General features: G+C 47.0%; 1 protein-coding gene across 1 annotated transcript in view; it reads right to left on the bottom strand.

Annotated features, from left to right (window-relative positions):
- Positions 1-23,584, bottom strand: part of PGLYRP2 (peptidoglycan recognition protein 2) — a 91,923-nt gene extending 68,339 nt beyond the window's left edge. The window contains exons 1-4 of the mRNA XM_069603918.1: positions 23,300-23,584; positions 14,397-15,368; positions 11,086-11,296; positions 5,760-6,054 (exon numbers count right to left, since the gene is read on the bottom strand). Of these exons, the coding sequence (XP_069460019.1) occupies positions 5,760-6,054; positions 11,086-11,296; positions 14,397-15,368; positions 23,300-23,378 (1,557 nt within the window). The 5' untranslated portion in view covers positions 23,379-23,584. The remainder of the gene's footprint in view (positions 1-5,759; positions 6,055-11,085; positions 11,297-14,396; positions 15,369-23,299) is intronic.
- Positions 23,585-23,863: the final 279 nt, after the last annotated feature.

A 23,863-nucleotide genomic window follows, 5' to 3' on the forward strand; every position in this document is an offset into this window, starting at 1 on the left:
GAAATGTTGTCATCATGGAGGGTGGAGAATGTTGGTCAATGGCCAAACTGGTTAAGTGCAATAAGTTTGACAATGATGTCGGTGATGGAGCGAGAGAAGAGCAGGTTCTTGTTGAGCATGCAGAGGATGAACATATGTTTGAACCGAAGGTGAGTACAGCTTTCGGTCACAACAGCAGCTTCAATGCAAACAGGGTCAGGAGCAAACCTGTCAGGTTGAATGATTATTACCTGGGTTAAATCTGCCACAAATTAAAGGGAAGAGATGTGTTCTGGTGTATTTTCTTGTATACTTCATTAATCAGTCATACATGCATTAGACTAAGAGTTAGCAGAGTAGAGATATTGTGATGTCATGCAATTCTGTTTAGAGTGTTTTGATTCTACGTTACATTCCAGTGTGGTCAGTTGGAGCCTGCCTCTAAAGGGGGTGCCTGCTGTCCTTGTATCTTCTACTTATTAAAGACTTATGAACTTACTCATGCCTGGACATCAATCTTAACAGGCATCCAGACCTGTATAAAGTGTGGAACTTCATTGCTTCAAGTCCGAAAGAAGGTAAATGGAACATTGTAATGAACGTGTTGACATTTGGGGAAAAGAAGCTGAAGAGTAAGCCTGAGCTGGAAGCCGTTCCTTAGTTTCTCTAGGTAGGGAAATCCCACCTTAGCATAGGGCAAGTTAGGCCTTAGTCCATCCTGACATTTTCGTTAAAAAAGGCTTTCGTTATACATTGAATCTGTTGTCCGTGTCTCCTTCCATGATGCCAATTTCACAATACTTACAATACTTTCCACTTAAATCTGCACTGCTTTAATGTCCTTGTCCTTTTGCTGTGTGTGCCCTGCCGATGTAGGCTCATAGTAGGAGCATTTGTAATGTTTATTTTAGAAACAATCAGCCAAAGTGAGGCCTTCAGATAATACTTTAAGAGTGGATTTACATCAGTGAGGAAGGGGTCCTGCATTGCCGTTTTAAGGGCAGCCTTTGCACGGTGAATCACCTTTCAATGTTAGGTCACACCCGCAGGATGTGGGCTAGTTGAAAGCGATTGCCATCCCCACAACAACTCACCCCCAATATTTCTAAAAATAATTCAAATTAGAAAATGTCTACACATCTCCATCCTTCTTTAAGCCAACCCTCCACTCCCATTTGAGCCTTTGGATTGCCTTATCAGCCTGCATGAAACGAGAAAAGGGCCTCTGTGTCGAGTTAATTTCCCTTTGCAGTATTTTCTGGAGGTAGGGTAAAATGTTTGCGTACCATGCGCAAAACATTTTGCACTACAAAAAAGGACCATTAGCATCCCGGACATTGTGCTTAGGTGATAATGGTGATGATCACCCGAGTGGTGGACCATACTGTTCACGGCATGGCTGCCCTTAATAATGGTCTTGCAGGTTACCTTGTGCTGGCGGGCCCCCTACCAGCCAACATTAACTACCACTGAAGTGATTGTAGTAGTAGTAGTTTGTCATTTATAGAGTAGGGTGCCTTTTCCTCATTGGTATGGCCTCAAAGAGCTTGAGGGTGAGGTTGAACACCTCTCGGGGACCAAAGTTCAAGGTTTGGGAAAAATTCCAGAAAAGTTATAATGCGTGTGTGCATTTGGCCAAAAGGAAGTTGGGTGGGATGGCCGGGCCCCAGTTAGATACCCATGATGATCAGGCATGTGGATGGGTGCTGTGAGGTGGTCAGGAGAGTGCATGAGACTCATTTTGTGTCCAGCTACACTGAATTTTTGTCATGGGACATCGCTGTATTATGATGGGAGAGATGCTGTGCGTTGTGTTTTTGACTGGTGTACGGAGGCAAATGTGTGCAGGTGGGTGGCCGTGCCTGCGGCTAGAGTCCAATGAAGTGGTATGCAATATATATCCTTGAGACCCTAGTTGGTTCTTTGCTTGCGGTGTGGGCAGTGAATCTGTTCATTGGTTCTGCTCTGAGTTAGACACTAACTTGCTCCAGAGATATCCTGTGGAGGCAAATAATGTCACAGCCTCAGTCAGACGAGAAGTGGGGATGGGTTTGTCAGGTTGCAGGAGGGAAGAGACTGGTTTCGAGGGCCTTCCTCAAGGAGAGGTGGTCCTCTACACAGCTGATGCTGAGTGGAAGGGATTCTAGAGTGTGAGAGCTTGGATGGAGAAAGGAGAGTCTGCTATTCTAATGGAATTGAAAGTCGGGATCAAATGGAAGAGTGCAGAGCCAGATATAAGGTTTCAGTTGGATTGGTAGCGTGTACATTTGTGTTGGAGGAATTCAGGGCCTGTCTTGTGGAGGACACAGTGGGTAATGCACATGGCCTTGAAAGTGGCCCGATGGCCGATAGGAAGCCATTGGAGCACCCAGAGGGCTGGAGTAATGTGCTCTCTGAGGGAGAGGGTGGGGAGAAGTCTAGCTGAAGAGTTTTGTATTCATTGGAGCTTTCAGAGCTGATAGGCAGGGGTGCCCAGATAGAGGGAATTGGCGTAGTCTAGGTGGGAGAGAATGATAGCCAAAACTGCTGTGTCTTTGGGAGGGTAGTGTGAGAAACCTGAAGTTGTCTCACGTGCTAGTCCCCGGGGATCGGTCATCCAGGTGGTGAGGACACGGCTATCGCTATTGGATTCAGTTCCTGGGGGTGGACCAGTGCGGAAGGATCACCTGGGTGGGGTTCTTCAGGGAGTGGAAGTGGAACGCCAAAGAGTGAGACGCGGTATCCCCTTCCCTGTGACACCTTTTCCCCATCCTACCCGGGAGGATATTTAGAAATTCTACCCCAGCTCCTTTTCTACACAAACACTTTCTCACACCGTGAAAGACAACAGACTAACACCAGAGCCGTTTACCTGACATGTCCCAATACAAGGGTCAGGCAGAGTCAGTCAATTGCCGATAACTACACACACCGACGGCCCTTTCCCTTCCCCACAGGGATAAAAGGTGGAGCATGAGGGCACACTTTGAGCAGGGCCGAATGCATGAGGAAGCAACTGTCCCGGGACGGCAATTCAAACGGCAGTGGAAACCGAAAGGACGACAAGGAGGGAGCTGCCCTTTCCCTTTTCAACCCAGAGCCACAAAGCCTTCAATAAAAGAACAGTAAGAACGGGAATTGCAGCTGGCGATTGTTGTGACAGATGTCAAAGGTACACATGGCCCTCCCGCACTGATAGCCAGGGTGGGGAAAAGAGCTTGCCGCTGTGGTACCGTCCTTGACACCAGTGGAAGAAAAGCCAACGAGTTCAGCACAGCCGGTGAGTCGGAAGAAACTGATATTGGACGGACTGTGTTAAGCTCAAAGTTGCAGTGGCAACATTTGCGTAAAGAAAAGAAGATAATCGGCAAAGGTCTTTTGTGAACAACAAAGGTATTAGGATTAGAGTGGTGCCACGTGAGCCCTCATTCGAAAGACTTTAACGAATGCCCCACTCCTGAACAAGGAGGATATTGAATTGAGAAAAACTACAGAAACCAAGAGGCCCCAGGGGAGGCCGGCGTGAGATATCAAAGTGGTCTTACAAGGGTCAAACTAAACCCCTTATATAGTTGTAAGTTTTTGACATGTTGTGAAAGTGAAGTGAACTGTGTTACTGAGGGGAACGCTGTGATAATTGTGATAGCGTGAAACCTGCACTTGCCATAGAAACACAGTGACCCAGTAAGACGTAACCACCCTTCAGAGGTCTGTGTGAATTGGCGAGTGCTTTTGGAGGCAGGTGTAGGAAGGTCTGAGCTCGAACGAGGGGGACCTTAGTAAAGTGGAGAAGGTAACCGAGAGGATTGTTTAAAAAGACATTAAGATTCCTGAATATTACAAGATGATGATGATGTGATTGAAAAGCTAATTGAACTGCATTGTGGTGACAAACGTGAACCCGACTGAGGGATGTCCACAGTGAGTGGTTGGTCTGAGCCCAATTGAGGGAGGCTAACATTGTAAGGGGGATCCTCAGGTGAAGAGTAATCACCCGACGTGAAGATTAATAGAAGGAACTTTTGTTTGTTGTTTGTGATATATCAGGCCCTCTGAAGCAAGAGAATGGAGACTTGGGCACAGAAGGCCCTGATATTTGAAAATGAACTGTAAACTCTGGCTAGAGAAGCCCAGAAATCTGATATGCTCAAGAGTCCCGCCTTGTCCCGTGCTTCAAACGTGGGGAAGGGAGACCCCGGCCATAACATCCATAACATCCTGGACCACCTCAGATTTAGGTTTACAGTAGGTGTTTATCTCACCCATTTTTGCAGTTTAATAAACACCCTTGAACTGTCATCACTTGTGTCTGTCTTGCTTTAATACCATGCCTTCCTTACAGTAGGAGAGATAGGGGACAATGATTTGTCTGAAGATGCAGAGGTGAACGTGACATGATCTAGATATGGCTTTCATGTGGTGAGAGAGAGTTAGATCCAAGGTGCATCCCAGTTTCTTTACTTAGCTGGATGCTGCGGGGCAGGCAGTCTAGGGAGCATGGCCAGGGGGTGGGTTGAGCGAAGAGTGAGGTCTTACCACAGATCAGGATTTCAGTTTTACCAGGATGAAGGAGGAGGTGGTTAGCAGTCATCTGATGGGGTAATTTCTGTAAGGTAGGAAGCACGGTCAGGATAGGGCGAGGCTGGGTTTTTGGGTATCTTAAAAAATATATATATTTGTGTGTCATCGGCATAGTTGTAGCAGGTTAGGTCATGTGAGTGGATGAGCTCGGGGAGGGAGCTTGAGTAGAGGTTGAAGAGGAGGTGGGGAGAAGCCACCTGTAGGACCACATTGGAGACAGGGCTGGGGACAAGAGAAGGGTGGAAGGAGGGTGAGTTTTGAACGCTTTGCAAGGAAAGAGGAGATCCATCTTCAAGCATTGTCCCTGATGCCTAGAGAGTAGTGTCTGTCCATGAGGATGTTGTGGCTGATAGTGTTAAAGGTTGTTGAAAGGTCAAGGAAGATTAGTCCAGCACATCCTCCTGAGCCTGCCATTCTTTTCATGTCATCCCAGATAGAGAGGAGGGGTGTTTCAGTTCCTCTGAGGGGCCTGAATCTGGATTGGCCAGGGTCGAGTAGGCAATTGGATTCTGTGAAGAGGCAGTACTGGGCGAATGACGTGTGGTCCAAGAGTTTGGCCATGAAACTGTTTGAGATTGGCCAGTAGTTGAATGGAAGGAGGCGGTCATGGGAGGGCATTTTGAGTAAGGATTTGATGTCAGAGGTGTACAAAGCAGCAGGGAATATGCCTGATGTCAGTGAATGGTTAATTATCGAACTTGAAACTCTGCCTGAGGAGAGTATGTTCTTTAGGAGGGTGGGGCGGGGGGAGACAAGGGTCTTCAGGAGATCAAGAAGGGCAGCTAATGGGAAGTAGCTTCAGGAATTCTGTATGGGAGATGGCTAAGAAGGAGAAGAAGGGATCTGCGGGGGGAGGGGCAAAGAGTCAGGAGAAGGAGGAGACAAGAGAGGGGCGATAGGTGTTAATTTGGTGGCAATGGTGTGGTTTCTTTCTATAGCGATGTAGCAGTGATCTGACAGGGCATTAAAGAGTGCCTGGGAGTGGGGGAGGGGGAAGCAGAGAGGGGCCTTGAATTCTACAATGATCCTGTGAAGTTCCTTGCTGGAGTTAAGGGCTGTCCATCTACTCTAGGCTGGCCCAGCCTTTGAAAGACAATGGCTACAAGAAACTGCAAAAAGCTGTGTCAGAATCATAGAAGGTTCTACAGCTATTCATCAAATTCACTATAAAAAAAGAATAGTCAACAAGATATTATTCAACCGTAAGCAGGTGGACTGACCTTGAAACCACTCCAGGTTTGGATCTTGCTGAAGAGAGCATCCCCTGGGCACGTTGTCTGCCCCATCTGGCGGTGTCCATGGATGGTGTATCCCGGGATCAGATATCCGCCACTCACTGCGCACTGTAGGAAGTTGTCCTTCACTAGTGTTAAGGCATGATCCGGTGGAAGCTGTGAGGTGTAGTCCCCGATGAAACTGACGCCGTAGCCCTTGGAGTTGTAGCCCTTAGTATGGGCTCCCTGCCATGTCCAGCCACGGCCCTCATACAGGTACCCATCGGCTCCTGCAACAAAGCTGCAGAGAGAAATATTGCCGTATGGATATTCAAAAGTCTTTTTCGTTATTGGTGCATCCATACTGGTGCAAGAAACAAAAGGTTTAACAATTATACACATACACCACTCCACTAAGGAAGGGTATAGAGATATCATTTGTTGTGTAAAAGGGAAGTCTGTGCTCCATGTCCATTCAACCATCGATCGCTCTCTGCAGAATAATCTTCCCTTAACAAGATGGCAAAGGTTGCATGTGAGCAGTATATGCAGAAACTAACTAGGACTGCAGAGTGGTAGATGCAGAGCTGACTGATTGCAGATGGGTACACTGGAACGGAGTAGCATTGCAGATTAGTATAAATGCACCTGACCTAAGTAGACTTACAGATAGCTTAAGTGTAAGCAGTGCTGATGAGACTAACAAGGGTTGCAGGGGAGTTGAGATGGTGTATGCATGTTTGCAGATACTCACTCGGATTGCAGAATAACTTGTAAGCCGGGTAGCAGGGACTGAATGGGAATAGTGAGCAGCCAGTACAGCTGGTAAGTGGGAACTGACCGTTATTAAGGGGTGGCAGGTAAGGAAGGACTCAGTGGCACTACAGAGTAGCAGATTTTCAGGCACTGACCAGGACTGCTGAGAAGCAAGAACAGCTGGCTAGCAGGGAGGGAAAGTAACCGCAGCCTGGTAGATAGCATACATTGAACTAGACAATAGAGAAATAACTAATTGGAAACTATGCAGAGGTGGACGGACACTGGAGAGCAGCAGGCTCATGGGGTCTGAATGGGTGGACAGAGTAGTAGGTATGCAGGGGCTGTCTATGAGTGCAGTATAGTAAATAAGCAAGAACAGGCTGGGAATGCAGAGTAGCAGGTATGAAGAGACTGACTGGGACAGAAGCGTAGAATGGAGAGACTGGGACTTCACAGAAGCAAGTGAGCAGGATTGCATGGACAATATGACTGCATTGTAGGAGATATGCCGGACGTGGCACAGAGTGGGGAGTAGCAAGTGCACAGGGACTGACTGGGATGACAAAGAAGCAAGTATGCAGGGACTGACTCGGGCTGCACAGTGGCAGGCGAGAAGGGTGCTGATGGGCGGGATGGTGCTGATTAGAATTATTTCTCTGGTAATGTTAACATGGGGTTTTGCGCTCATGCTTCTCCACTACTCAGCAGACCTGGCAAGTCAACGTAATTCTATTTCTCCACATTTTGCAACCCGGAGTTCTCTCTGCAACCCGCCTTGTATCCCATTACCCTGTGACTCTAACTGCACCCAGAACTGGTCTAGCCTTGACTGTTGGCCTGCTTGCCTGACAGACTACCCCCTTGCAGTGTCGCTGCAATGCCTGGCTTTTTCCACTGTGTGTTCCAGGAATGCTGTGTTTCGCTACCTCCTGAATTGGGGTATACATTCAGGGATCGCAATTGAGGGGAGCTGATAACTATTTATCTCCTGGCAGCTTAGAAGTTCCTGGTTGGCCTGATATGAATAGAAACCAGAATCTACGTTTGACTCCCAAGGCCAACTTGTGTAATATGAACATACCATGAGATATAAGCTCTGTGTGTTTGGGAACATGTATGAAGGGGCATTAATTACAACAACAGGTCTATCCCCTTATGTTTTTGTTTTAGTTTTCGGGGAGCTTGTGGCAGAACAAGGATTACATATATCATAATACAACAAACGCCACAAACGACCACATTTCTTCAGTTATTTCAATGAACAGCAGACGAATACTCAATCACTGCACATGGGGCTCCAACCTATACAAATTCAAAAGGGATTCTTTTTCTGAGATTTAAACATCTTGTCTTTACCCAACTCATCTAATAAAATGACTCACAATACATATAATTATACAAAGTGCAATAGTGCGCATGCCTTACATGCCTTACATGCAAAATACAGCACATATGACGATGTTTCATACATGTTTGCACATGCTCACATAGGGAATGCTACGGTTTACTCAACATGGTCAATCATGAATAGCTTCAGTGAGGTATAGTGAGGTATTCGAATAACAAATAAACAAGGTGTTATTTTCCAAAACTCTCCCTTTTCTCTGACACTTTGAAGGGGCTTGAGGACACATCTACAAGACATTTAAAGCCCAATCGGTCTTATGGGCAGATGTTATAGTTGCACCTCAAATGTGTAGCATGCTATGCACTAACTTGTCCTTTCCCAGAGGAGCTCCTGCATACTGGATGTTGCCGAACAGCCTGGAGCTGCCTTACGCTCCCGCTCATCAAACCTATATTTCGATCCCTGACATGTATTGACTTTAGCCCTGGACTTTATACTCATGAAAGGCCTGCAGATGTTTCTGGGCAATTCTTCGCCATAATGTTGTGCTCTGAGATAGTTACTGAACTTCCTCCTCGGAGAACATCTCTGCCAAGTACATCCAAGGGCCTTGTAGTACATCCAAGGGCCTTGTAATTCCATGTGGCATAGGACCCTTAGTCTCTTCCCAGCACCTAATGCTGCATTCAGAGTATTGAGTAATATATTATAGAAAGGGGAGAGCATTGGACTTAATGGGGATAAAAAACATGGAAAAGGTGATGTGTAAACACAGTAACCTGCCAACAAATGTCCTGAATCTGAGACAGTTAACCTTTCATCTATGAAATTATTGAAACATGTTTAATGGGGGTTAAAACATGGATATTCCTCTACCCTTCTCAGGCATCCAATAGCACGTAATTTACACAAGATCTCATGGTTTGCATCTGGCAGATTCTTATGAAAGAAACTTTGGTGATGAAGATTTGATCCCATTCTGCAGCAAACAGGTAGTGTTAAAGTCCACCTCAGTGGCATAGCAAAGTGTCCATGGACTCTAGTGCAGGTAAAGAAAGTGTCCCACTCCCATTGACAAGACACCACATCACCAACCTGCCTTCCACTCCTGCCTCCATTTCCTCATCACCTGCATCGTTCTTGCTGTCAGGAGTCTGACCGGAAGGCACAGGGCAAAACGCTATATCTCACTGTATGCCTTGTAGATTAGGGTAGATTCCCAAGGCAATGCTAACATATAACAGAAGCAGGGTACATACCAAGCTGATCTGAATTGAGACAGGTATTCACAGGGACTGCATGGGCAGTAGCTGGCTGTAAGTAAAGAGACAGAGAGAAAGCAAAGACAAGCAAATATACTGGGCAACACGGACTGATAATATTAAAGGGTGTACTAAAATATGATAAGGGGTCTCCATGGATTAGGGAAAGCCCTTGGGATCGGTACTAGCAGATTACTCTTAACACTTGTCATACAGCAGCGTCATGAGTTTGGCGTGCCGAAGAGACTGTTGAACTCAGTGTAAGGGTAAAACTGCCCGAGACCATATACTGAGGCAGGTAAGACTCCAATGGACTAGACGAAGGCAACAGAAGCATTTCCCTTATCTGATCTGAACAGAGACCAACCCATGGGTCACACTGTAAAAGGATACAGAGCAGAGGCAGAGCAGTGGACCAAGATGTAATACAGGCAGAAAGCAGTGTTGAAAGAAGTAATCAGCCACAGAACAGGATAGAGAAACAAAGTACAAAGCAGACACTGGAATATCAGAATACACAAGGCAAAGGACTCAGATAAGATAGGTCGCTTCCAACATAGCGACTACGAGGGGTTCAGGAAACTCAGAGTACTTAAGAATAGGCACTAGAACTGTGGTCTGAAGTCTGGTCATATCGCAGGCAAGAAACAAACAGGAAAACATCAAGAGACTGGGATTGCAGAGAGAAAAAGAGAGAAAAGCTAGGCAGACAAAGGACACGTCTGTGAAGCAGAAATGCTTACAGAAAACAGGTTTGACAAAAAGTCAGAACAGATATCAGCAAAGAACTGAATGTCTTTAACAGCAAAACAGGGCAAGATTTCAGACGTCAAAAGCTGGAAATCATTAAAAAGGTTCAAAAACAGGCATACTGCAAAAGTAGACTGCAAAGGTGCTACAAAGCAGCAACAAGCAACAGGATTCAAAAGCCAAAATCAGGCTATTCAGGAAAAGTTCAAAAGCACAAACCCCCCGTGGAAGCAGTTGACTGAATAACTGCTTCTGTTCAAAGTGAGCTTGTAAAGGCCCTCCCAGCCAACAAGGTGGAGTCGATAGCAGGCGCAGGCAGCTGTGTTCAATTAAGCCCAGCTCTGGCCTCAGTAGCCTGTAGCAGTGGATCGTAATTAGCAGCCTAGCCTGCAGTAGCTTGGAACAGGTGAACGCAATCAGGGCCACTCCAGCTCTTAGTTGCTTGCTGCAAACCAATGTACTTAGTATGCTTCCTCCAGTCCTCTGCCTCTTGGACAGCATACATGTACCAGAATGCATCTGCTGATTTAACCCAAAACCCGGAAATGGAACATAAAATTAGATTGGTCTCAAACTGCAGCGGTAAACCAAGTAAATGAATGCAAAGGCAGTTTGCAGGTTTTAACTACAGAATTATGCCACAAAAAGAGTCTCTCATTGCGCGTATGTAGCTTTGTTGGGTGGCAGGTTGGTAGGATCCTGACACTTGATATCTCGTGTCTTACTCCCCCTTTCTCTCCAGTTTCCCTCTTTCTCCCATACATCCTCCCCCTCCCACAACTAATGTCTTCAACTTACATGCCTCTTTTCTTGTGCCTCTTTGCTCTCTGTTCCCTTCACTCCTACCTTGCTTTTCTTTTTTCCATATTTCCTGCTTCGAGACCCCCACTCTCTTGCCTATCTTTTCCCTCTCTCTCCTTCCTCTTCCTTGGCTCGTTTTCCACTCGCTCTTCACTCTATTGCTGGCCCTCTGTCCCCTTTCCTTGTCTCTCTTCTGCTTCTAGCCTCTTTTTGATTTTATTTCCTGGCCTTCCCACCTCTCTCCTGTCTTTCTTCCCCTGTCTCTTCTACCTTCCTGCATCTTTCTCCCACCCTATCGTCCTACTGCCTCCTCCCACCTCTTTGCCGGAGACAAATATCTTCCCATATTCTCTCACATCACCAACCCACCAATGCAACCCTTTAGCCCACAGGTGTCAAATACCGCTCTCACTTGTAGCCAATATCGTCCCAGCCACGATCTTCTTGATGGAATCTCTGCATGCTGCGCATGTCTGCTGCACATTCACCAAAGGTTCTGCATGGCTGGCCGGGCTCGTAGGTGTGATGTATATATACATAGGCCAGCGGCGTGTTGAGGAGAGTAGGAGTCCCTCTGTATGGCTTCGCCTCCCACATACATCGGGGTATGATGGCGGGGCAGGCTAAAAAAGCAACAATGATATATCTGTTAAGACACAGCACAGTTCGCAATAGGATGGCAAAGGTCATTTCGTGAGATCTACTTATCCGATGTAACTTAAGTAGTTTCTGTGGAATATCTGCATTGTGTACAATGTCTCCACTTCTCTCAGTAGATCCTTCTCTTCATAAATCAGAGGTGCATCCATGATTAAACCATTGCGATGAAAAAATTAAAGACTCTACAATGCCACAGTATACTGACCACTCGCTATGGATCCATGCCTTGCTCAGTTTTACACTATCCTCGCCCTATCTTCTTACATCATTTAACTTCTAAGGTTAATGTTCCATCTATGATCAAGCCTTGATGAATAGAGAGGAGTCTTACAAGTGCAGGCAAGGAAACCAGCCTCAGAAATAGTGGATTACCAATGACCTTCAAGTGCACATGTGCTAGACCAAGAAGGTCTAGTACTGGATGGGCTAGTTCCTATGAGCTAGACCCTGAAGATCTAGTTCTGGCATCTTCCTTGGGACATGGTCTAGTGCACATGTGCTAGACTCTGAAGGTCTACTTCTGGCATCTTCCTTGGGACATGGTCTAGTGCACATGTGCTAGACTCTGAAGGTCTACTTCTGGCATCTTCCTTGGGACATGGTCTAGTGCACATGTGCTGGATCAAGAAGGCCTACTTCTGGCATCTTCCTCGGGACATGGTCCAGTGCACATGTGCTAGACCACGAAGGTCTAGTTCTGGCATCGGCTTTAGCACATTGTCCAGTGCACACGTGCTGGATCAAGATGGTTTAGTTCTTGCATCTTTCTAGGGAAACGGTCCGGCAGATTTCCTATGGACATGACACTACGCTGCTCAAATACCAACATCACCAATACAGCTAATCTCATGTATAATTGCCTGTCCTTTAATCCCTCTGCCAATGCAGCCTGCAACTGCAGTAGGTACAGCGCACTGGCCAAAGTCTACATGCCTAACCTGTGAGCAGCGTCAACTGCCTCTCTGCCTGATGCGAGTGTAGATTTCTCATGCCTCCATTCACTGAACAATCAGGCACACAGTGGCATCTCTAAAGTGTCAAACAACCTATTGGACCAATACCACAATACGGTCTATGTAGACATGCACTTTAATGGCAGAAGTGCAATAGCTTGAAAGCCATCTACACAAGACCGTCCCAACATATATTATTATGGCACGCCCTGCAAGAGGCAATCCATTACTTTCTTATATATCCACGTGTATCATTGCTCTTATTCTCTGCCCACTCAAGATCGTTATCAGCAGGTTCTGCGCCCAGTAAACCTTGCAATGCCTGCTTTTTCTAGCCTGTGCGCTCTGAGAACAGAAGCAGCCGGGCTGAGAATGTTAAAGTGCCCAAGGAACCTGGGCAAGAAGCCTGCAAACTGGAGATAACTGTGATGGGCATAGGGGTGTGTTGCCCCAGACCTAAACACGTATGAGAGTTGTGGCCCTCACTGCACTTGTCAAAGCAAGCAATACACAACAACCAGATGACTAATTTAACATGATCTAGTAGCAGTGATAAGCTTAGCATGGGGTTGGAGTATCCCACAGACCCCTTTCACCTCCTAGTCACCACATATTTATTTTGTTGTTAATTTAGAACACGCTTAATACCAGCGAGTTGTTCATGAGCATGGGATCGGAATTCGAAACCTGTGTTGTGCTGCGTTTCCTTGCTTCCAAGACAAATGTGTTGCCCCTGAGCTATCCTTCCTTCAAAATCAAACGTATCCAAGTCACCATCTTTCTAGACACCAGATTCTGGCATGTTGGACACCTGAGCTCCACGGAGTCTTTTAATCAAGGCTGCAGGGCTGTAAAGTCAACCAGTAACAGTTGTGAGCTATATAAACATGTGTAACCTTGACATGACCTCATGACACATTTGTACCTACTTGGGTGCTGTTCGCAACATCCTCAGACTCCTTATCTACCCTTTAAGGGGCACTCCATACAGGGTTAATGCGGTAGACAAAAGTTATTTTGGGATGGAGGCAGAAAGCGCAGCTAGACGAGCACAGCAGTATTCTCTTATCATGTCCCCGGTTGTTCCCTGACTTCATTGATACATGTCGTCCTGCTCACCATGGCCACATGTGTAAAGGTGAACAGCAGCCTAACAGAGCCTGATGTCCCCCCTGAAGTCCCTGCCTTGAAGCAGCCCTGGTCACAGATTTCTGTGCCTCCTGCTAACAGGTGGATGTCCTTGTCCAGGGAAATACCACCATGTTCCTATGAATACCTCAGCTTTACTTCTCTACATCCCACCCAGAAATCAAGTGTAGCCCTCCCCAGCCAACAATAAAGTTCCCTACCAGTGATGACCCTCCCTTGCTGTCATGCATTTCCTGTCGGCTCAAGAAACGTAAGAAGGAACTATCTGATGGTTAAGAAGAACACCTGCCTCATCACTTGTCAATGTATTTTCAGATTTGTGGCACTTTCATCGTCACGATGGGACCCTGACATGCACTGTGCTTTGTACCTGTTCTCAAAGGGGGAATTATTATAAATGAAGGTCTGGCGACTGCTGGCTGCTTGCTGCAACTTATGTAGTCATCGGTTTATGGGAGGTGCTGACCAATACATGGCACATTTCTCTCTTGGTGTACGGCAAAATCAAAATGGACCCTCCAACCTAAATATCTGCCTGATACTTAGTACCAGCTGGTCACAAGCAAACGTTTGCTTCCATTCCTTTATGAAATGGGAGTCACGTTATGCAAATTAAAACACCATAAAGACTCCCCATTAGAAGAGACTTGGCAGTGCTGCAGAATTTGTCTGAACCGAGGCTTAGCGCGACTAGTAGGTAAAGAACAGCTGGCGGTGATACACATGAGTCCTTGAGGTAAGGATGCATCTAAATGTTTACTCAATACCAGTTTCTCAATACCTATCTTGTTAGATGACTTATACCCTTAGGTCCAGTGTGTCGGAGTCATAACTGTTCATGCTCTATCTATCATTGTTTTGTAAAGTGCACAAACACCAGCAATGGAAGAAATTAAATGTTGCAATAAATACTAAAATTGCTTAAGGACGGCTGGGAAGCATAAGGGATCATACCACATACCTAAGTATTGATGAAAGGTCTCTGCTGCTTTCCGGGCGATAGAAAGTATCAAGTGGCTGTCTTCTGGACCCCGTCCCAAAATCTGTCCCTCTGCCTCCTTGTACATGAGCAGCACATTTTTCACCTGCTCTTCTAATCTTCCAATGTCAGAGGTGGCCAAAAAACGTTGGCGTCGGAAGCTGCTCTCGATTGCCGACTCTGCAGCTGCTCCCGGACTGATGTAATACTTCTTCAGCAAGAGGCTAAGCTTGACTGCTGAAGCCTTATCCTGGACTATGTCATTCCCCAGAATGAATCCATCGAGAGCGCCATTGAGGAAGGAGTTGGTGAGTCCTGAAGGTGGCCCAGCCAGGGTAAATATCTGTGGCTGTGATACACTGTCCCAGCACCCGTCTGGTCCTATTGGGGCATTACTCTCATGAAGATGGAACTGCAGGTAGGCAATTGCCAGGACATGAGTTAGCATGGAAGCATCAAGAGGGTCTGCGTTGACCAACAACTCTTGACTCCTTTTGGATAAGGATGTTGGAGATTTCATCGATAGGACTTCTTCGGTTCCTACTGCAACTTCTACTTCCTTGGGAGAGGACAAGAGTTGCTCTGGGTGGTGGATCTTCTCTGCTCCCTGCCCCCCTGGGACAGGACCTTTGTTCTGAGAAGAAACAGTCATTTCTTCTCTCTTCTTCAGACCAGTCTCAATTCCTGCCAAAAGTGGTGCGAAAGCTACCGTTGTACCATCAGGCGCCAAGACCACGCCATACTCGATTTGAGCTTTGAAATCGTATGTCATAATATAGCTGATCAATTGTACATCAGCTTCCTTTATGGACTGGCGATTTCCAGGTTCTTGACTGCTTTCGCTGGCTTTTTTCCGAAGTTGATCAATCAACTGGCGGGCGGAAGCACCTGGGTGCTTCACCTCGAGATCTTCTATCACTTGGATGACATTTTTCATTGAGAATGCGTGTGACGCTAGAAGAAGAGAACAGCAACATATATTTAGTAGGAAAGTAACACATCGAGGAAGCAACCACATCAGTGTTGGCGAAACGGTCGTTCAGAGCAGATGGTTACAGATAGCTATATATTGCTGAGGATTTAAGGTGGAATAAAAAGCCTTTGATTGAGCTGGCGGGGATTTGATTTCTGAGTATTGCAGTGCCAAGGCAGAGGGGAGGCAGACAGACATGGGTGAACGACAGATATCAGTGGCCAATTAGGAGAGCCACAATGATGCCACTGACCAGTCTCTGGAGAAACTGGTCCATTTCCCAATGGGCTGCACCCTCAGAAAGGCCAGCAGGGTCAAGGCAGACACACTCTCCAAGTGTTATTAAAAAATCCAATACAGAGGTATATTTTATGTTTTGTTAAAAAGTTTGAATGCATTTAATTAATCATAGACATACAGAAAATGAATAAAGATTATAGATACTCAAGTTTAACTGACAAACATGAATACATTTGCAAATATAATGGTCTATGAGATAAAAGTGTCACCACTGAGGAACGGGTTGAATTTGATGGCACAGCATGACTGCTATTGAATCAGGCATTGTGAACAATTGTTATGCGCGCCAAGGGGCCATTCGGTTTGTCGTCTGGCTCCAATAATATGATTAGTTTATCAGTGGGGAAAAAAAGAGTCACGGTTTCTACCTACAAGTGGGCAAAGACTTCAAAGGTTGGGAATTCCTATGTTAAGGCCCTGTCATCAATCCTGAGGAATAGGGCACTTGGACAAGTATAAATGTGATCTAAATAACTTATATTCTGGAGTAGAGAGGGGAAGGGGAAAATGATGATCAACACAAAAAGTATAGTGCCACTCAGCCCGTCCTTTATTTGCTCCCAAACCTCTTCACCGTACAGAACTCACAACTGGACACACTATGGACACACTATGGTATTTCCCGGGAGAAGTAGGAGTGTGCCTTCCAGGTCAATTCTTCTCTCAGCTCTGGCTATCGGCTGTCAAGTTCTTGGGTAAGGTTGTAGTATGGCCTCTGGGCAGGTATGGAAATTTAAAGGAGGAATCTCAAAACAAACCAGTGGAGGAAAGGAGGATTAATGTAACTTCATTGAAAGTGCCTAATCTAAAGGACCCAAGTACAATCCCCAACTGAGTTTCAAGGTCTCCGCCCAGGGCATTGTCCTTCAAGTTCCTCAAAATCACTGGGGCTTTTTGCCAAAGCCCACTTCTCTCTTAAGGCCTTCAGCTTCGTTACGGTTAATGGCATTTGTCATGGCTCTGGTTGTCTTGATCTGTGTCTTGGTCCTGGATTGTAGGATGAAGTGGTGACCTCTGAAAAGCTAGACTGTGTGCCCGGGGGGTTTCTCTGTGAATAAAGTGGCCTGGTATTTCCCCCCTTAACTGTTACTGCTGGCTAGGATTCCCCCGCCCCTCCTTCTAACCTGGCCTCTCAAAGGTTGGAAAGGCTTCTTTGTTTGGACTGGTGGCCTGCCAGCTCCTATAGTGCCCAGCTGGCTTCACTCTCACTGCGCAAGGATATTAATTTGTGGCTCTTGTTAGTCCCTAGGCATAGGTGCTCAGCAGTCCACTCAGTATAGACTGCCACCTCAACATGGCTTCTCCCAAGCCCCGGCTAAACTGTCTCAGCAAACCCTCTTTCTCATTCCATAATTCGACTTTACTGTCTTGGATTGGCCGACACAGGTTCTGCCCTCGTAGCTCTCTTCCTCCTTGTCTTTCTCCCACTACCTGGCCACCTTGGCTTGGCCAACACCAGATCTCCCTCCCTGTTCCCACCTCTCCAACTCTCCTCACTGTAGCCACACTCACATGATGCCCAGCTATCACCCACAAGGTAAGGAAGTGTGTGCCTTTTTTGATACATGTGCTGGTAGAGTGATTGGAATCATAAGGGCCTCCAGGGGAGTTGCTAGGTCTGGAAAAGACCCGGGGCTAAGCTGATGTCGGAACCGTTGGGACTGGGGGCTAGCTAGTCTTTTGGCTGTAGCTCCTGAGATTCTATCCGGGGCTACAACCAAAAGGTCAGGGGCAACAGCCGCCTCAGCCCCCCCCCCCTAGCAGCGCCCCTGAGGGCCTCCATGGCTCAGGATCACAAATACCCTGTATGCCATGTTGGAATGGAGCAGTATTACCATGGCGGCTTGCAGATATGGAGCTCTAGCGGTTTCCCAGATAGCTTCTCTCCTCCCTGCCAGTGGCGCTGCATGAAGCGTGAGCATTCATCGTGTGTGATTTTGATGCCTGCCATACCATTTCTGTTTGGCTTTAGGTCCATGCCAGAGTTTGAGCACCAAGAATGTGTTGAGCGTCCACCACTTCTCCGAGCAAGGGCTTCCCGTCATTTGCCGATTAATGGGCAAAATCACTTACCAAAGCTGTAAAATGGTTATTATGGATGTTCTACCTGGTAATATAGGGATGACTCTGGGACTTAGGTTTGAGCCTTGCTCTATCGAACCATGACGCACATTTCCCCTTGACTGGCCTGAGGTATTTTTACTCTAACCTGTGTCCCTTAACCAATCAGGCAAGGTATACAGGAACTCTGTGGGGCCATCTCTGTACTGCCTGCAAACGTCGTTCTCTTGGCCCTACAGAGTTCTGTAGTCATCCTCCAACAGTGAGAAACAGATGACCTCATCAGAATACAATTACAAAGTACAAATGAAGTACTTCCCTACATTACGTTATTTCTAATTAAAATGAGGGTGGTGTTTTGTTTGAATTTCGAGAGAGTGTGCTGGGATGTATGACTTTCCTCTAAAACTGTATTTAACAAAATAAAGAAAGCAATAAAGGGGGGGCCCCGAAGTATTAATAAAAGCAGATACTTTTTAGGTGTTTTTTCGGTTTCACTGACAGAAGCTTTGGCGAGAGATGCTGGAGCAAAGACCTGGCTTTGGGTATACACGTTTTGGCTGATGGTATGTAAAAACATTTGGGAAGACTACTCAGTATTCTATCATGGGGATAAATATGCTTTTTAGAGAAAATAAGGTCTCACGAAAAGCGTCCCAAAAGGTAGCTCCGTGATTTCTGGGGTTATACCCTATAAAATACGCACCACTCCACTATTTAAAAAACACAAGAAAACATATCTCATACACAAACTATGCTGATGACACCCAGGCGCTCATCCCTCTCTCGGGTGATTATTTGTCTGACCTGAACACCCTCAACTCCATTTACTCAACGATCCAATCCTGGATGGCAGATAACTGGTTATGCCTCAACAGCGACAAAACCAAACTTCTGTTAATTGGATCCCCGGACACCTTGAGTAAATTGGATAAGCAATATAGCTCCTTCACCATTGATTACATTCCCATCGCTGTCTCGCAGTCTGTTAAGACCTTGGGCGTATACGTGTAATCTAACGAGCCGATGAATAGGCAGGTCAATGCTATTGCCTCCTCCTCAGCTTACCATTCCAAATTGCTTAATGCAGCCAGACCTTTCTTATCCCAACAAAACTGCCTCACCATTGCTAGGGCAATAATTGGGTCAAGACTGGACTACTGTAATGTCCTCTTTGTGGGGACCTCCTGCAAGAATATTACTAAACTACAGCTAGTAGAAATTAATGCCCTTATGGCTGCCACAGGCATCTCACGAAGGCACCACATCTCTGAGGTTAGGAGGCAGGTCCACTGGCTTACCGTTAAGGAAGGGATTGTTTTAAAAACCCTCGCCCTGACACATAAGTGTGTCCATGACTTGGCAACCCCCTACCCGGTCCAAAGGATCCCCAAACCCACCCCAGCTAGGCCAACACAAACGGCATATTCCAACAGGATCACCGTACCCAAGACCCGCAGAGTTTGTGCGGGCGGTACCAGTTTCCCAGCCATGGCGCCACCTACTGGAACTCCCTCCCTTCTCATATCAGGCTAATTGACTCTCATGCAGCTTTCTGTATAGCCATCAAAACTAGACTCTTTGTATGACACTGCACCTGTACCCTCCCCTCTGCTTCATTTTCTCTGGATCAAACGTGCTGCTGTTATCCTCCTAACTACCTGTATGTATCTGTGTATATGTAACCAAGTAACCTGTACCAAGTATATTTGTTGTTGGGCCGTATTCCTTGTAACCCTGAATTAAGCCTACCTACGCTCCTGTAATAGCGCCTCGATGCCTGTGGGCTGTAGTGCGCTCTACAAATCCCAAAAATAAAAATAGACTTTGTTCTCTTTACTCACTCCTCCGACCCCTCCTCTTTCCTTCTTATCGTTCCTGGTGTATCCATAGCGCTCTGGTGGTGTCTTTAAGTACTATACAAAAGCCTCATATAAAATGAAATAATATAAATGTGTTTGCATCCTTGGACTACTAACAGGTCCTGGCCTCGATATTCAGAGGTTCTGCTGTCATGGTGCTCCTCGGCAGCATAAGGCGGCCTGATATTGTTCATGTACACCTACTCTGACCTGTACAACCTTTACATCGGTACTGCTGTTATAGCAGGGCTATGCAATCTTTGGCTCTCCCGATGTTTTGGACTACAAACCCCAGCAGTCCTAGCTTATAGCTCAAGATACAATGTATACAATGGTGGCTAAAAAGGTTTCTTGATTGCTCCCATGTGATACCATGCCCACGTCTTGGGAGTACATTTCTCATCGACTACTATGCTATGGCTGTTGTAGTTTTGGGTCACGTCAAATACATTGGACTACAGGTAAAAGCAAAGCCCTTGACTGTAATAAGGTGTCCCCAGTGACATGGAGTCTTCTGGTAACCTTAAGGGCGGATGTACAATAGAAACGAAGCACCTGAACTGCCTTACACACACAACCCGAGCTGGTGAAGAGCCTCTCTGCCTCTGGTACACTACAGAAAAGCGGGCAGAGAGGGTGTGTGTGTGTGCTGATGTGAGTGCACCAACCCCTTAATATGGACTGGTCACTATTTCCAAAACTCACCCCCTCATGCTTTAAGAGAGTCCAAACCATGATGAGGAACTTTAAGGCAGTCACTGCAAGCCATCCCATGTGACGTCGGAGGAGCACATCAAGTCCTGGTTTTAGACTCCCATTCTGGTACTGCAGGGCTCTCAAGATTCCTGTGAGCATATGTGAGAAGGCTGTCCAGTCCTCTTGTTTTTCCCCCCTAGAGTTCTCAGGCTTGTAGTTATTCCCACCTTCAAGTGTTAGAAAAAGTACCATTCCCAGAATTCCAACCAACAACACAGGACCACTGTCTCGGGCATGGCCACGGGACGGTACACCCCGTTTCGGCACCGCCGGTTCGGCGACGGGATGTTTTGGCGCTGGGATGTTTTGCCGCGCTGCACACCACTGCACATCGCCTGCTGTTTAGGGAAACGTTCAGTGCAGTGCACTGAAAGTGCGAGTTTCAACCTCATCCCACACTATTTTAAAATGAAACTGTTCTAGAGCGGTTTCATTTTAAAATAGTGTGGGATGAAGTTGAAACTCGTGCACTGAACGTTTCCCCAAACAGCAGGCGATGTGCACTGGGTGCGGCGCAAAGGGCAGATTAGATCTGCCGGGCTCACGGGGGTGGGGGCTGTGCTGCTTGGAGCAGACTGCTCCGAGCAGCACAGCCCCCATCTTCGCGGGCCCGGCTGTGTAGTCTGCGTGGCTGTGATGCCTGCTTGAGGAACTCGCAGGGCATTTATGTGTGGCCAGTTCGGCGCGGGCTGCCGCACCAAACCGGCTCCTTGGCCGAACCGGCCGCGCCGAACTGGCTCCTGCGCCGAACCGGCCGCGCCAAATCATCCCGAACCGGCCATGCAGAAATGTCCTGCTCTGCCACGGGAAACATGAAAACGCTGCGCTTTCATTTTGGCGCCACCTAGTGCATATACAGACCACAAGTATCAGCTGGACTAGACAAGCTACTCACACCCAGCATGCGTTACGTAAGACCTCTGACTCCGGTAAAAGTAAACGGTAGATCTCTTTCTTCATCTGGGGTCTCCCTCTGGAACAGCCTCCCTGTCTCTCTGAAACTCGAGGAGCTCCATCTATGGTTCCGGAAGCACCTCAAGACCTTCCTCTTTGCTTCTGCCTTCTCTCTTCCTCTCTCCTGCCGATTTCCACTCTGATACTGCACTGGTCACCTGGCTACCTTCTGATTTTGGGCCCAGATCCCTGCCTGCCCAGTTGCACACCTGCACTGCCTCCCGGCAACCCTTGCCCAGTTGCACACCTGCACTGCCTCCCGGCAACCCTTGCTCTTGGGTCTGTATATGTAACCCTGCAGTCCCCCTACCTGCACTTTTGGACACCTGCTGTCTGTACTTACCCTTGCACCTGCTGGCCGCACTTCCTGTTATTGTTTTGATCCCATGTACAGCACTGCCCCTCCCCTTTCCCCTGGCACTTTTCCCCTCCCTCGTCCCCTGCACTTGCGCAATCTCAATGTCACTTGGCCTAAAAGATCGTTGTCTGTCCTCCCTCCGTTCCTCCTTCCTTGCCTCGTCGCGCCTTGAAATACTCATGTATAGGCGCGTTACAAATGCCATATCATATCATATGGTGACTAACTGATGAATCGGCCATTAACTTTGGCCGGATCAGTTTTCAAAGCATCCGCCTTCCGCCTCTAGCATTTGCCCCCCATTTACAGAATGTCTCCCTTAATATTATTCTATCTGTATGATTTAGTGCCACCATCTCTTTACCAGATGTTATGTGGAGGCCTTGCCTAACCCGCTGGCACATGTTAACAACAAACATGCGTTGATCAGGTGTGTTTTAAGCTTTCATTTGCAAGGGATAGTTTAAACAAGGGGATTTCTTTTTTACACAAGCCGTTTCATTTGATGCACTTTTGTATCCCTGTAGCAAACATCTAATGACGCAGTAATTTCAAATTCCTGAATGGGAAGACTTAATTTAGTGCAAAATTATTTCTTTTGTTAGGCAGATGTGTGGTGATAAATTATAAATGCTCAACAAAATAAAAAATAAATAATACAGAATATTTTTTTAATACAAATTACAATGGGTGATTTCTCGTGTTTTCTCATTAGGGTTAAATACCATAAGCCACTTTGAAGCTCATTAATCTCTAAGCATATTCGCTACCACACACCAAAGAACTGAAAGCAGGGTTACAAATGTCTGTGATTATTGAACACGTTCTGCATACATCTGTCATTGGCCACCAAATGCACATTTAAAGTGGCACAACTTTCAGAGCTCTCATTCGTGAAGAAACCATTAAGCCTTACTTTTGATTGGAACTATACGGCTTGTAGTTTTCCTAATTTTCAAAAGGGAATGAAAAAATGCCAGTCCCAGAATCCAATGGGTAAAAAAACAGGACTGGAAGGCATTCTCAAGTAAGTCCCTGAGAATACCGAGAGCACCAGACAGCGGTTACTTATGAGACTGATGCTTCCTTATGAAATGTGCGCCTACCTTCAGCCCCGCCTCACTCCCAGGTAAAATCCAAGGTACACCATTGGAGCCTGCAAGTGGATTAATAGCTGAAGATTATCAATGGACAGGTTCTTGGCTTCCGTTGCTGTGTCTATATGTCTAGGGCAGGAGGACGCACAGCGCTAATGAAGCTTATGTATCGTGTAACGTGTTCGCATCACGCCCTGGCGCCTCAGGGTTTTAGGCACTGTACAAATGAAAACATTAAATAAATAAAAGAAAGAAAGGTAGCCAGTAGGGGAGATGAGACCTTATATGACCATTTAAGAAAACTTATGATGCTTTCTTCTCTGAGTCAGAAGGGAAAGGTATGGTGGCCTAATTCAATAGAAACGTCCAGACATTACGCATTTACATTAAGCCCCAACACATTTATAGTTAAATTGGCATTTAGAAACTACGGAGACTTCGTTCGATAGCTCCATCCCACCATCTCCTAGAGGGGAATTCCGAGCCCCCCAACACCGCCCTGGCCCAGGCTCACTGGTTCCTACCGTCGCTGGCTTCCGCCCGCAGGCCCGGGCAGCAGAGCAGGCTGCACAGCAGGGCGGCAGCGGCCACCACGGACGCCATCGCGCAAGGGGAACGTTCTCCTCTGACAGAGGGCCTCCGGGGAGTGCCCAGGTATATAGCAGCTGCCTCCACCCGCTCAAGGTCGGAGATAAAAGACGCACAAATCAATACAGGCGTGGAGGCTGCTTTTATCGCACCCCTTCCTTGCCTGCCTGCCTGCCAGCCGAGGAAGCGAGCGGTGTCTTTCCAGGAGGCGTGGGGGAGGCAGTGATGACTCACTGCCCGTGTTCAGGTACAGGTTCTACCGCAAGGCGTAGGCCTGGGAGCTACCAGAAAGACACGGACACTGGAGACCTTGGCCTAGGGATAATCCCTACAGCGCCGCTGGGCAGGGCACGTAGACTGAGCGGGCAGATGCTATCTGAATAAGCTAGCCCTCCAGCGCCTGTGGGCAGGGCACGTAGACTGAGCGGGCAGATGGCATCAGAATAAGCTAGACTTCAGTGCCTGTGGGCAGGGCATATAGACTGAGCGGCAAGGGGGTA

Source organism: Ambystoma mexicanum, chromosome 3q, assembly GCF_040938575.1.
Source record: "Ambystoma mexicanum isolate Mex_15411 chromosome 3q, UKY_AmexF1_1, whole genome shotgun sequence".
Lineage (NCBI taxonomy): Eukaryota > Metazoa > Chordata > Amphibia > Caudata > Ambystomatidae > Ambystoma > Ambystoma mexicanum.